Raw genomic sequence first — 14,665 nt, forward strand, 5'->3', positions numbered from 1 at the left:
AATTCCACTCTCCGTCACATAAGACTTGGTTCATACTGGGAAACTTTTGTTGAGTAACTTTTGATTTTGTTTGTGAGAGAAAGAGATGGTTGATATTTCTTTCTCTTTCTCTCACGCACAAAAGTTTCCTAGTCTGAACCAGGACTAAGTGCCAGCCCATACTAGGAAACTTTTTTTGGGAAACTTTTGATTTTGCGTGAGAGAGAAAGAGAAAGTTTATCATCCATCTCTCTCGCGGTACGGAGTTTCTCATACTCGGACACTTGTTTTGTTTTTTTTAGACCTGGATCACACTAGGAAACTTTTTTTTGGGAAACTTTTGATTTTTGTGTGTGAGAGAAAGAAATATCAACTCTTCTCATCTCTTTCTCTCACACACAAAATCAAAAGTTACTCAACAAAAATTTCCCAGTATGAACCAGGTCTTACTCTTTTCATTCCTACAACAAGAAATCAATGCAATAAACATATAGTTTCTGAAACAAAAGTTTCTATGTGTGGACATTAAGGAAACTTTAAAAGAGAATTAAGAAATAGATTCCCAACAAAAGTTTCCTAGTGTGTTGTTTAGACGTGGTCCACACTAGAAAACTTTTGTTGAGAAACCTTTTCTTAATTCTCTTTTGAAATTTCCTTAATTGCCACACGTAAAAACTTTTGTTTCAGAAACTACGTATTAATTGCATTGATTTGTTGTTGTACGAATGAGATGAATAAGACCTGATTCACACTGGGAAACTTTTGTTGAGAAACTTTTGATTTTGTGTATGAGAGAAAAAAAAAGATTGATATTTCTTTCTCTTTCCTAGAACGGGAAAATCCTTTACGCGAGAGAGATGGATGGTATTCTTTCTATCTCACACAAAATCTAAAGTTTTCCACAAAAAGTTTCCTAGTGTGGTCTAGTCGACTTTTCGACTTTTTTCATTTAGTTAAAAATTGACATTTTGCATTTTATGAAAAGTCGATTTTTCGATTTTTTTCATTTAATTAAAAGTCGACTTTAAGACTTTTTGACTATAAGTATTTTATAAATAGTCGACTTTTCGACTTTTTTCAACTTTATTCGACTTTTAGATTTTTTCGACTATTTTCGACTTCTTTTGACTTTTTTCCGTCTATTTTTTTACTTTTTTAGAGTTTTTTTCCGACTATTTTAGAGTTTTTGACTTCTTTTCCACTTTTTTAAAATTTTCGACTATTTTTGACTTGTTTCTACAATTTTCAAGTTTTAGACTTTTTAGAGTTTTTTAGACTTTTCGAATTTTTACTACTTTTCGACTTTTTTCGCCTTATCGACCTTTTTCGACTTTTAGACTTTTATTAACAAAGTCAACTTTTTTCACAGACGATAGTCGAGTTATCGACATTTTTGAAACAAAATAGTCGAGTTATCGACTATTTTAAAACAAAACTGTCGATTTCGACTTTTTTAAAACAAAATAGTCGACTTCGACTTTTTTCGACAAAAGTCGATTGTTCGATTATTCGAAAGTCGATTTATAGAACCCTAGTGTGGACCTGCAGTTACAAAAACGTACGTACGATCGTAGCGCAGAATACACACATTCGTAAAACATTGAAACGAAATGTAATTGCTTCTTCTTTTTTTACGATTCAATTTTATATTGGAATACCTTTTTTCAATCGTTACGTAACTAAAGGAGTAAACTTGAACGAAATGCATAATAGGGGGTGAATATATTCTAAACTAGACTACAGACCACTTTGCTGAAATCGTACGCATGAATGTCGTACTTGGAGGTCGCCCACCTCCCATAGCAGACACGAAAGAAAACCTGCCGCAGAAAACAGGAGTAGTTCTAGCACAACTAAGATCGTGATGGAGCAATAGGTTCAATGCCTACTGGTCACGTATAGACCGTGCTGACCCCAACGAATTTCCTGCATGTGGTCAAGGGCCTCATGACACCACACCACATATTCAACTGCTCAGCCAACCCTACTTCACTCTGTTCAATGGATTTATAGACATATCCAGTTGAAGTAGCCCAATTTTTAGGTCTAGATATTGATGTAGAACCCCCCAATTAGATTATTGTACAGTTTTAGCTGTTACAACAACAACAAATCACTTTAGGCTACCCTACATACTAGACTATAGTCTGGTCTATAGACTAGACTATAGTCTGGACTATAGACTAGACTATAGTCTGGACTATAGACTAGACTATAATCTGGACTATAGACTAGACTATAGTCTGGACTATAGACTAGACTATAGTCTGGACTATAGACTAGACTATAGTCTGGACTATAGCCTAGACTATAGTCTGGACTATAGACTAGACTATAGCCTGTACTATAGTCTGGACTAAAGACTAGACTATAGTATCGACTATAGAGTAGACTATAGTCTGGACTAAAGACTAGACTATAGTCTGGACTAAAGACTACACTATAGTCTGGACTGTAGACTAGACTATAGTTTGGACTGTAGACTAGACTATAGTTTGGACTGTAGACTAGACTATAGACTAGACTATAGTCTGGACTATAGACTAGACTATAGTCTGGACTATAGACTAGACTATAGTCTGGACTATAGACTAGACTATAGTCTGGACTATAGACTAGACTATAGTCTGGACTATAGACTAGACTATAGTCTGGACTATAGACTAGACTATAGTCTGGACTATAGACTAGACTATAGTCTGGACTATAGACTAGACTATAGTCTGGACTATAGACTAGACTATAGTCTGGACTATAGACTAGACTATAGTCTGGACTATAGACTAGACTATAGTCTGGACTATAGACTAGACTATAGTCTGGACTATAGACTAGACTATAGTCTGGACTATAGACTAGACTATAGTCTGGACTATAGACTAGACTAGACTATAGTCTGGACTATAGACTAGACTATAGTCTGGACTATAGACTAGACTATAGTCTGGACTATAGATTAGACTATAGTCTGGACTATAGACTAGACTATAGTCTGGACTATAGACTAGACAATAGTCTGGACTATAGTCTGGACTATAGACTAGACTATAGACTAGGCTATAGTCCAGACTATACACTATACTGTAGACTAGACTATAGTCCAGACTATAGACTAGACTATAGTCCTGACTATAGATTGGAATATAGACTAGACTACAGTCTGGACAATAGACTAGACTATACTATAGTCTGTCAAGTCTACGATCTTGACTATAGACTAAACCACGGTCTGGACTATAGACTAGAATATTGACTGTACTTTGGACTAGATTATATTTTGGACAGACTAGACTTTAGTCCAGTCTATAGTCTAGGGTATATACTAACCTATAGACTAGATTATACTCTCGACTATAGACTAACTATTAACTACACTGTAGTCTGGATTATAGACTTCAGTGTAGAATAGATTTTGGCAACAGGATGTGTTGTTAAAAGTTTGACATCAGGCCAATAATATAAGCTCGATGGGGCACATCTAATATGATAACATTAAACTAGAATTATTCGAGGTTTATAATTTATGTTTTATTTAATAAAAAATAAAGAAACCAGTCCTTCAAAGTCCAGTCTCTTAATTTTATAAAAAAAGATTGTATATATTGTTCTTAAGTTTCTTCTTTTTTTGTTATTTTTTCTTGTTGTTACAATTGCATTAAAGTTCATTTAGCTTGTTTTCTTCTTTTCTTTCTAAAATAAAAACCAAAGAACTTGAGTAAAAAAAATCGATGGAAACTGTACACATAAAAGCTTTAAATAAACTAATATTATTTAAAAAAATAGCAATTGCAAATCTATATTTCAAATGAGAATTTTGAAAATAAACCGAAATGAACGCAAAAACAATTTATTCCTCATCTTCTTCATCATCGTCTTCTTCGTCATCTTCATCGTCACCCTTTTTCGTGGGACGACGTCCACCTTTGTGATTAATTGATTCATTTTCTGGATCAAATTGCATACCCTCTTGATCATCATCTTCCTCTTCGTCATCATCACCACCAACTTCGGCATTTTCAGCCTCAGCCCGTTGCAAGCGACGTGCCAAATCAGCTTCATCAATGGCAGTAACAAGTTTGGGTGGCATAATAACCTTAAATTCACCATTGTATTCTGTAATTTTGGCTTTAATGCTATCGATGGCTTGTTCCAAAATCTTTAAACCTTCAGCTTTTTTGGTAGTTGAAGTGGTCATCACATAACTGTAATATAAATAAATTGTTATTAAACTAATTTCATAATGAATAATAAAAAATTAAAACTTACAGTGGAGGAGCAATCAAATTAATACGAATGGGCAATTCTTCAGTGCTCAATTCCAAACCCTTGCTCAAGGAAGCCTTAACAGCATCAATACCCTCATAACCATAGCAGGAGCATTCAATGTCAGAACGTATCTTAACGGTGGGTGATACCAACTTGCGCTTGACATTGTTCAACAAAACTTCTTTTGTCTTTTCATCTAAATCACATTCGTCGAAAACAGTGGGATCTGTTACGGACTGTTTAAAAATGTCATAAGCTGCGGCCTTGCTGTTGTATTTCTTTTCGAAATGCCAAGCGGTCTTCTGGTACAATTGTTCCAACTGTTCACTGGACTCGTAACCCAACAAATTGGCAACATGACGCAGCAATAGATCGACAGCTTTAGCTTTGGCATAGCGTTCTGTACATTTCTCAACATCTTCGGGTGAGACACGACGTTTTGACAAATCTATATAACCCTTATCCTTGTCCACACGAATGACGACAACAGGTTCTGTTTTGCCCACACGAATCAGCTTATTGATGGAACGTATACGACGTCTGGACAATTCAGACAACAGAATCATACCCTCTATATTATTGTATTCCAATAAATGCACATAGGCACCCATTTCGGCAATGGACAGTACGTTGACCATAACCACATCTTCCACTTCGGGATATTTTTCACTATAAAAACGCGAAGATAATGCCATTTTGATGCCTTCTATACGTTTTGTACGTTAATTTTGTTTATTAAAACACTAAAATCTGATGCAATTGCTGTTAGTTTTTGAAATTTTGCAGAAAAATTTCGCTTTTTTAACAGCAAAACGTGTACAATTTACGGGCGATTCTTTGTGGAAAAGGGAGATGAAAAAATGTCATACTAATGACATTTTCTTTTGTGCTTCGCATTCGTATTTTATAGACAGGCGGTGTTTTTTAAAGTTACCAGATTGTTAGGTTGCTAATTATAAGTGCTACCAAATTTGGGTTTTTCGTTTATATAACCCAGCTAACAACAATCTAACAAAACTAAAAGCTTTAAATTGAATTGGAAATTATTAGGAAAATAAATATATAAAGGAGATTATTAAGTTAATAACTGTTATTAAAACTTGTTTTATATGGAAAACTGTGTAGTTAATCATTAATAACATTGATAATCGTTTTTGCATAAGGCCCAAATATATTCGAAAGAATTAAGGAAAAGTCGGAAAATAATTCAGAAATATTTTGTTAGAAGAAATTCAAACAATCATTAATATTAGTAAAAGTGGATAAATTGGAAATAAACTGAAGAAAATAAATAAAAATAAATTTGAAAGAAGTCTGAAAAAGTTGTCTAATTTATTTTTAAACACAAAAAAGTATAAATTCGATATTAAATAATGTTGCAGAGTATTTTTGATTACGGACGAAATGAAAAGCCGATTTTTTAATATTTTCAGATTGTCGTCTACGATTTCTTTCGAAAAATCACGACTCATAGAATCCTACTAATAATATTTTTATATCTTTATGACAGTTATTTTTCGATTTTTAATTATTGAAACAAATTTTAGTTTTTATGTTTGTTGGGTTATATCTAAATGCCAGACAGTTTGCCATCAAACTTTCTGACAATTGGGGAAAACCCTCAAATACGGAAGAAATATTTTTCAACCAAAGCAATATAAAAGCTCAACGGATTTTTAATAAAATTAATTTATATACAAAACAAAATACTTTAACTAATTACACTAAATTTAAAATTAAATATAAATGTTTTATTTAAACAATTAGAAAATTTTCAAAGAAATTTTTGGCTTAAAAATCAAAAAGAAAAAAAAGGACTAAATTTTAATGTGCGCGCGCAACGGCGCCCCCATATACAAAGATTGGGAGTGTTAAATTGTAAAAAGTGCAAAAAGAAATAATAAAATAACATAAAAAATAAACAAAAACAAATTTTTTTCTAAAAAAGATAAAAAAATAAAGAAATTTTGCATACGAAAAAAAATCTTCTACAAATTAAATGCAACTCTGAACGCACATTTTTCTTGTAGAGGTTTTATTTTTTGTTTTGATTAAACAATACGCCGCTAAGTAATATCGTGCCGAAAAGAGACAACTATATATATATTGGCATAAGAATTTGAATAGCAAAAGCAACTTGTCAAATAACAAGAAGCAGCACTTAATTCGCCGTAAATTAAGAAAAAAAATTGTATGATTAGACAAAGACAAATAGAGTGTGATTAAAAGACCATTCGAAAAAATAAAACATGGCTGGAAGAGGTGGTTTTGAACATCCTAGGTAAATATTTGGTTTTTTTGTGTTAAATTATCAACAAATTTGTTATAAAATTTAAGAAATTTTATTAATTAAAGTGTAAATTTTAAGCGGTATATGAAGTTTTAGTGCTAAATGTAAAAATGTGCTTTAAAAATTGGATGAAAAATTTGTGAATTTTTTTATATGCCTCTGCTTGTGTGTGAATTTCATTACTGTTCGCCCCTGTTGGCGAGAGCTGGTAGCTCAACGAAAATACAACGTTGCCGTATGCAATTTGTTCAGCAATTTTAATGTGTTTTTTTTTCTTTTTTTTGATTTAAAGAATTCTAAGAAATTTATATTCTTAATTAATAATATGCTTTGAAAAAGTTAATTTTGTGTAAATAAAAATAAAATATTAGAAGTATTTGCCAAAAAAATAACTGCTGGGCCCAAATAGTTTTTTTTCGCGAAGCCAGAAAATGTCAAAGTATGAAGAAAATGTGTTTTTTTTGCCACCAGCTCTGCCTACGACGACAGAGCTGCCGGCGTGCGCAGTCGCTGTTGCCAAAAATTATTCGCCTTGCTATTATTTCTATTATTTTTTTAACTTTTCATCATATTTCTTTGCTTTCGGCTCTTCCAAATGCTTAATCTAAGTGTGGTTAATGCTTTATTGTTTTTGATATTTACGGCCTGAGTTGGAGTAGAAGAAGAAGTGTGTATGAAATCACCTGCCTCAATGGCGAGCCCCCTTTTTTGTGCTAATCACAACTAACTGGCGGACAGACTATAGAAAATTTTGTTTGCTTTTTGTTTTCATTGTTTTTTTTTTTCCTCAATTCCGGAAGTTGTGTCAGTAGTAGTAGTAGTATGGGGATCATTTTGATTTTTGGACTTTTTAACCCTTTTTATAAAGGAAAATGTAGTGTTGGGGGGAGTTAGCAGGGTGGTTAGTTTTAACATGTTAGTAATTCTCAAAATTTTGGGTGTTGTTTTATATTTTTGAAAAATTCTTAAAAATGCCAATCATTTGAATAATTTGTTTTGATTAAACTTTGTATTATTATATAATTATAAGGTAAATAAAACAGTTGAATTTAATAAAGCTATTAAATTGTAATAAGTTCAATGAAAGCAAAAGTTTATAAACAAGTTTATAAAGAATTTTAAGAATTTTTTATTAATAATGTTTTATTTGCTTTAAAAATATATAAATTAGTATATAGACTTAATGGTAAATTAGAGATTAGTATTTTAAAAAGTTTATTAAGCGAGTATAAGCTTTAGTATTAAGAGTAAGAGTTCGACTGTGGCCCATATTTCTTTTGTGGGGAAAAAACTTTTAGTTGATGTAGACCACAACTTACTAATACCCGAACTCAGGTTGCAGTTCTTCAAGTGATCTAGCCATCTTTTCCGCTTGTCCTCATTTAACAACCTGCTGATTTCAATATTCAGCTGGGTGAGTCTTGGATCACCTGGGTTGGTATTTCGAATGTCATCTCTTTCATCTGCAAGCCTGGCTGCTTCTGCTGGGAAGTGCGGCCGCACTATGGATATCCGACCAGCAGGAATAAAGCGAGCAGCTGCTGAGATGACAGTTTCACGGAACTTCCTCTCTGAATGGTGTACGTTGGAGGGAATATTTAGATCACTGAAGTTGAGTTGCGTGAATTCTCTGAAGCTGTGCCAGTCTGCTTTCTTTTGGTTTACGTATTGACGGCGTTCAGAGACGATAAAATCGTTAGGTCGATCCAGATAAACGATTATGGGTAAGTGGTCTTATCCCAGAGAAACTACGGCTCGCCAAGTTGCGTAGTTGATCAGACCAGCACTCGCTATGGTGATGTCGGGCGAGCTAGCGCAGGTACCCATAATCCGCGTGGGGGCATCATCATTCAAGGTGCAGAAGGTGGATTCGTCAATCTATTCCGCCAGCAACGCACCTCTCTGGTCTTCCCCTAAAGAAGAGTGCCAGAGCTGATGGTGGGCATTGAAGTCCCCTAGGAAAAGATACATATCGCCGTCTAACTGTGTCCTAATGTCGGGACGGTAGCCTGCTGGACAGCTGGCTACTGGCGGAATATAGACATTATAGAGCTCAGTTTCTCCCGATCTAACTGCAGTTTCTCCCGATCTAACTGCAATACGTTGAACTTCAAGATATTGGTCTCTGGAGTTAGAATCGAGAGAAAGAGCTCTATACTGCACGGTGTTGTGAATGATGAAAGCAATGCCTCCACCGTTACTTTTGGTGCGGTCTTTTCGGAGAATGTTTGCAGACTGGAATTGTTCGTCAGTTTAGTCTCCTGGACCGCAGCGACCACGATGTTGTTGTGCTGCAAATATCGGGTTATCTCTAAAATTTTGTTTTGGAGGCTATTGCAGTTGAACTGCAATATGGATATCATCTCAGGTCTACGGAGTGCAATCGAGGGTGTTAGCGGCGACGGTAATAGTTGTTGCTGCTGTTGTTGTGATTGCAAGGGAGAGGGCGGAGGAGAAGGGGAAGACGCTGATGAATCTCGCCGTTTTTGTAAGCAGTACGGGGCGACGAAGGTTTCCGACCACTCTCGATGATCGTTAAGTCCGGAGCAGTTTCTGAGATGACACCAGCTCAAACAAGAGTTGCACCTTAATTGGATGGACATACAGTGCAGTCGGTTCTGGCAAATTTAATTCAATTCCGGCACGGACCAAAATGATGCGGAGCAGCAATGCCGGAAGAAGTTGCTCCGCAGCAGAAAATTGTATTGTTGCTGGGGTTGACAGCCCTTGGCCGAATAATTCGGGTCATTCCGGTACGTAGAACCGGCTGTCGCGGAATGCTATATAATTTGTTAGGTTGTTTGGTTGAAATAAATTAGTTAAATGTTCCACAAACGTAATGGAGTAATACTTTACACTTCGAGCCTAGAATCGAGAATGAATTGAGGCAACTTTTCCTAAAAACTTACTTTGAAACCAAACATTTTTTAAAGAAAAAACTTCTTTTCAATCTAAACAACTTTTCTAAAGAACACTTAGAACCACTTTTTTTAGGAAAACTTGCTTTAGATCGAATAAACTTTTCTTAAGAAAACTATATTTGAATCCATTCAACTATTCTAAATACAATTTGCTTTGAAACGAGCTAAAAAAATATACTTTAAATCCAAGCAATTGGCAAAGAAAACTTGCTTTGAATCCAGGCAACATTTCCAATCGAACTGAAATTTAAATGTAATGAAATGAAATGAAAAGAATCGAATCAGTTTTATAACACCCTTGATATGACGTTTCAATAAAATTAAAAGTTATAATTTCATAATTATCAATTGCATGATAAAGATGATATTTGTTTTTAAAACTGATATGTTTTTATATGTATGAAGGCAATAGATGTTGTCATCATTAGGGCAACTTTGAGTCATCATATTGTTATAAATATGGTCATAAACTAAATAAAAATGCACAGTAAAATATTTTTAATTTAATATGAAAAAAATATCTTTGATAAAAGAATATTAAATATAAAATATTTAAAATATGAACAACAACTAATATAGAGGTCATCTTCAAGGTTAAATTCTATAATTTTAAATTATTTCTTATTATAGGAGATGTTTAAACAAGTTTTTTTTTTTTTTGGTTTTTGAAAAACTAATTTCACTAAAATCTATTAAAGAAAAATGATCTTCAAAGTTTTTTACTTTTAACCATTTTCTTTTGTTTATTTCTTTTTTTTAGAAATTATGGAGATCGTGGTGGCAAGCAATTGCCCTCAGAACCTCCATACATTGCCTATGTTGGCAATTTACCCCAAGGTCTTGTACAAGGTGATGTTGTGAAAATTTTCCATGAATTTGAAGTGAAAAACGTACGCTTGGTTAAGGATCGTGAGACAGATCAATTTAAAGGTTTTTGCTATGTAGAATTCGAGACACTGGACAATTTGGAACGGGCATTGGAATTTGATGGACGTATTAAATTAGATGATATTTCTGCGCCGTTAAGAATTGACATTGCTGAGCGCAAGAAAAATGATCGGTAATATTGTTAAACAAAACGATAAGAAATAAAAAAACTAATTTCTGTTCACAATTTTAAACCTACTCACAGCAGTGGAGGCGGTGGTGGTTTCAATAAACGTGGTCCTCCCCGACAAGGTGGTGGTCACCAGCAAAACTTCAATCGCGGTGGTGGAGGTAATCGTGGTGGTGATCGTGGTGGCGATCGCGGTGGTGATCGTGGCCATGATCGTGGTGAACGGGATAATAGAGGTTCGTACAATGATAATCATGGTGGTCACAATGATAGAAATCGTGGAGGCGGCGGCGGTGGTATGAATAGAGGATATAATGGTAAACTATAAGTGTCCTGTGTTATTAAATGCCAAACATTTTGTAAATTTTCTTATTTATCTTCATTTATTACTTACTATTCCAGTAGTCTGCTAATCCAGTCCACAATTAATTACAAATATTACAAAGCACACTTATTAATTACTTTATTTTCATTTCAAGAGAACTATCTTTTCGATATAATTTCTATATTATTTTCTATTTTTGGCTTTATACACTTTTTGGTCACACAATACACACTACTACTTACTAGCTGCATGACAAAATTTGTATAATTACAAACTACTCCTTACCCGCCTTACAACAAAATCCTCCTCAAACGAAATTATTTTAATTTATATAACAATTCTTTAATAATATTCTTAAAACACACATTTTTTTACCAAATACTAATTCAAAACTTGTTCTCCCATTTCCTATTCTTTTGAATTATTCAATTTGTTTACCATTAGATCGTCCCGCGAATCGTGGTCGTTATGGCAATTTCAATAACGATGATCGCTATAATGATCGCAATCATCATGATCGTAATCATCGTGAAGGAAGCTTTGGTGGTCAAAGTCGAGATGGCGGCAATAATGAACGCTATAATAGTTTTAGCAGAAATCGTGGTGGTGAACGTGAACAACGTGGTGGTGGTAGTGGTGCCGGTAGCGGACATTTCAATCATAATGATCGACCATCATCGGTGTCAACATTAGGTAGTATAGGTAGGGTTTTTAGTAACCTTATCGTTTTGTTGTTGTTATTATTTAGAATTGGCTAAATTTGCATGTTCAAAATCATGTGTTTATAAGAAAAGCTGGAGACAATGTCTTTACAAGATTTCTTGAACTCTTTATTAAAAGAAAGCTTTAGCTATTACTAGAGCTTTCATTTATACAAGTCAAATCTGTATACTAAAATATTGACTAAACTATAGACTAGACTATACTATAGACCAGACTATAGACTAGACTATAGTCAAAATTTTGGACTAGGCTATAGACTAGACTATAGACTAGACTATAGACTAGACTATAGACTAGACTATAGACTAGACTATAGACTAGACTATAGACTAGACTATAGACTAGACTATAAACTAGACTTTAGACTAGACTATAGACTAGAATATAGAGAAGACTATAGACTAGACTATAGACTAGACTATAGACTAGACCATACCCTAGACTAGTCTATAGACTAGCCTATAGGCTAGACTAAAGACTGGACTATAGACTATACTATAGACTAGACTATAGAATAGCCTGTAGACTAGACTATAGACTAGCCTATAGACTAGACTATAGACGAGACTATAGACTAGAATGTAGACTACACTACAGACTAGACTAGACCATAGACTAGACTATAGACTAGACTAAAGACTAGACTAAAGACTAGACTATAGACTATACTATAGACTAGACTACAGACTAGACTATTGACTTGACTATATACTAGACTATAGACTAGACTATAGACTAGACTATAGACTAGACTATAGACTAGACTATAGACTAGACTATAGACTAGACTATAGACTTGACTATAGACTTGACTATAGACTAGACTATAGACTAGACCATAGACTAGACTATAGACTAGTCTATAGACTAGACTATACACTAGACGAGACTATAGACTAGAATGTAGATTAGACTATAGGCAAGACTATAGACTAGACCATAGACTAGACCATAGACTAGACTATAGACTAAACTATAGACTAGACTATAGACTTGACTATAGACTAGACCGTAGACTAGACCATACACTAGACTATACTATGGACTAGCCTATAGGCTAGACTAAAGACTGGACTATAGACTGGACTATAGACTAGACTATAGACTAGACCATACACTAGACTAGACTGTAGACTAGCCTATAGACTAGACTAAAGACTGGACTATAGACTAGACTATAGACTAGACTATAGACTATAGACTAGACTATAGACTAGACTATAGACTAGACTATAGACTAGACTGTAGACTAGCCAATAGACGAGAGTATAGACTAGAATGTAGACTAGTCTACAGACTAGACTGTAAACTAGACCATAGACTAGACTATATACTAAACTATAGACTAGACTAAAGACTAGACTACAGAATATACTATAGACTGGACTATATACTAGACTATAGACTTGACTATAGACTAGACTATAGACTAGACTATAGACCTGACTATAGACTACACCATAGACTAGACTATAGACTAGACTATACACTAGACTATAGACTACAGACAATTGACTATCGACTAGATTATAGAATAGACTATATTAGTTTATAAAAGTACAGAAAATGTAGTGAGGTTTTGCATGTCTGCTATAAAAAGCTTTAGAGAAACAGCAAGAGATTTTCTTAAAGTTTGTGTCATTTTGTTTTTCTTACACTCTTTTGTTTTATTTTTCTAGATGACAGTGAAAGACCTCGACTTCAACTAAAACCCCGTACTGTAGATGCACCCATCAATGGGCTGGCGGAGACAAAGCAGGCTGCTGCTATATTCGGTGCCGCTAAACCACGCGAAGAAAAATTCAAAGATGAACCACAAAACAACAATCCTGGTTCACCAAAAGAAGACAATTGAATGCATTGAATGAGTAAATAAAAAACAACACACAGAAGAAAAATAATAAAAAATATAATATATAAAAGTTTTTTTTTGGAGAGAGAAAAAAAAGAAAATACTACCAAGAGGATTTATATGCAAAGAGATATATATTTAAACACACGACGACGAGACTACTAACCAATCAACCAATAACAAGAACCACTTTATGCTAAAAATCTATAAAAAAAAAGAGATAAATACCAAATAAAGCCGTAAACAGAGAGAAAAAAATACACAAGTTTTTAAAATATAGAGAGAAAACAAAAATAAGCAATTGAGACGTAAATAAGCAGAATTTTGCTAAGAAAACATTTTTTTTATTATTATTAAAAATATATTAAAAAGAATATATGACTTGATTTAAAAACATAAAAATATATATATTTTTTAAGTAAACAAGAAATAAATAAACTTTTTATTGAAGGTGAAAAGAAAACAAATCAATAAAAGAAAGGAAAACAAAAAAAGAGTTTTAATAAAATAAAAAAAGGACTTTTTTCAAAGCTTAAAAAAAAACTAAATAAAAAGTGTGTAAGTGTTTAATTAAAAGAGAGCGGCAAAAATAAGGATTTTTAAAAAAAAAAAGATATTATTACAAAATATTATTTTCTACAGCAGCAGTAAACAAAAACAATAACAACAATAAACAGCAAACAGTTGAGCATAAAGAGTTAAAAAAGTTTTTGATAAACTTAATACTCTCTTTTTCTTACACTCTCTCTCTCTCTCGCTCTGACTCTCTTAATTAAAACCAGCTCCTTACTACTATTAAAGAAAAGATAACAAATTTAATTAATATAATAATAAACAACAACAACAACAAAAACTACTTTTTAATTAAATATAACTTTAAAACATATACTTATATACTTGCATTATATACATACATTATATACAAACAATTTAACAACAACAAAAAAGAAAAAAAGAAAACTAATTTAAATATACAAATAATAACAAAAAAAAAAAAAAACAAGAAATCTAACAAAAAGGTAAATATTGTAATTTAATAATAAAAAAACAACAAAAATTTATGCAGGCTAAAGTTATAGATTTTTAATATATAAAGAAAAACAACAACAACAAAATAATTAATAATTAAATTTAAACAAATATATTATAAACAAAAATACAAAAAAAAAAAAAAAAAAACAAAACAAATATAAAATTTTCTTTTTTTTTTTTTTTAAAAAAAAAGAGGACAATTTAATAAAAAAACCAACAA

The 14,665-nt window shown here is 33.0% G+C and overlaps 2 protein-coding genes across 8 annotated transcripts; one reads left to right on the top strand and one right to left on the bottom strand.

The window, feature by feature from the left end:
- Positions 1-3,715: 3,715 nt before the first annotated feature.
- Positions 3,716-5,101, bottom strand: LOC111681148 (eukaryotic translation initiation factor 2 subunit 1). The gene is made up of 2 exons (XM_023442872.2): positions 4,246-5,101; positions 3,716-4,181 (listed from the first exon to the last, which is right to left on the bottom strand). The coding sequence occupies exons 1-2, from the start codon at positions 4,938-4,940 to the stop codon at positions 3,827-3,829; spliced, it is 1,050 nt and encodes a 349-aa protein (XP_023298640.1). The 5' UTR covers positions 4,941-5,101; the 3' UTR covers positions 3,716-3,826.
- An 821-nt stretch (positions 5,102-5,922) lies between these two features.
- On the top strand, positions 5,923-13,751 carry LOC111681160 (eukaryotic translation initiation factor 4H). Of its 7 annotated transcripts, XM_046945793.1 has the most exons (6): positions 5,928-6,526; positions 10,217-10,516; positions 10,589-10,830; positions 11,283-11,540; positions 13,241-13,429; positions 13,500-13,751. In XM_046945793.1, the coding sequence occupies exons 1-5, from the start codon at positions 6,495-6,497 to the stop codon at positions 13,414-13,416; spliced, it is 1,008 nt and encodes a 335-aa protein (XP_046801749.1). In that variant the 5' UTR covers positions 5,928-6,494; the 3' UTR covers positions 13,417-13,429; positions 13,500-13,751. The 7 variants fall into 7 exon arrangements, with proteins under 7 accessions (XP_046801754.1, XP_046801753.1, XP_046801755.1 ...); XM_046945798.1 differs by having other exon boundaries at positions 5,923-6,526; positions 10,592-10,749; positions 13,241-13,751; XM_046945797.1 differs by having other exon boundaries at positions 5,925-6,526; positions 10,589-10,749; positions 13,241-13,751.
- Positions 13,752-14,665: the final 914 nt, after the last annotated feature.

Source organism: Lucilia cuprina, chromosome 3, assembly GCF_022045245.1.
Source record: "Lucilia cuprina isolate Lc7/37 chromosome 3, ASM2204524v1, whole genome shotgun sequence".
Taxonomy (NCBI): domain Eukaryota; kingdom Metazoa; phylum Arthropoda; class Insecta; order Diptera; family Calliphoridae; genus Lucilia; species Lucilia cuprina.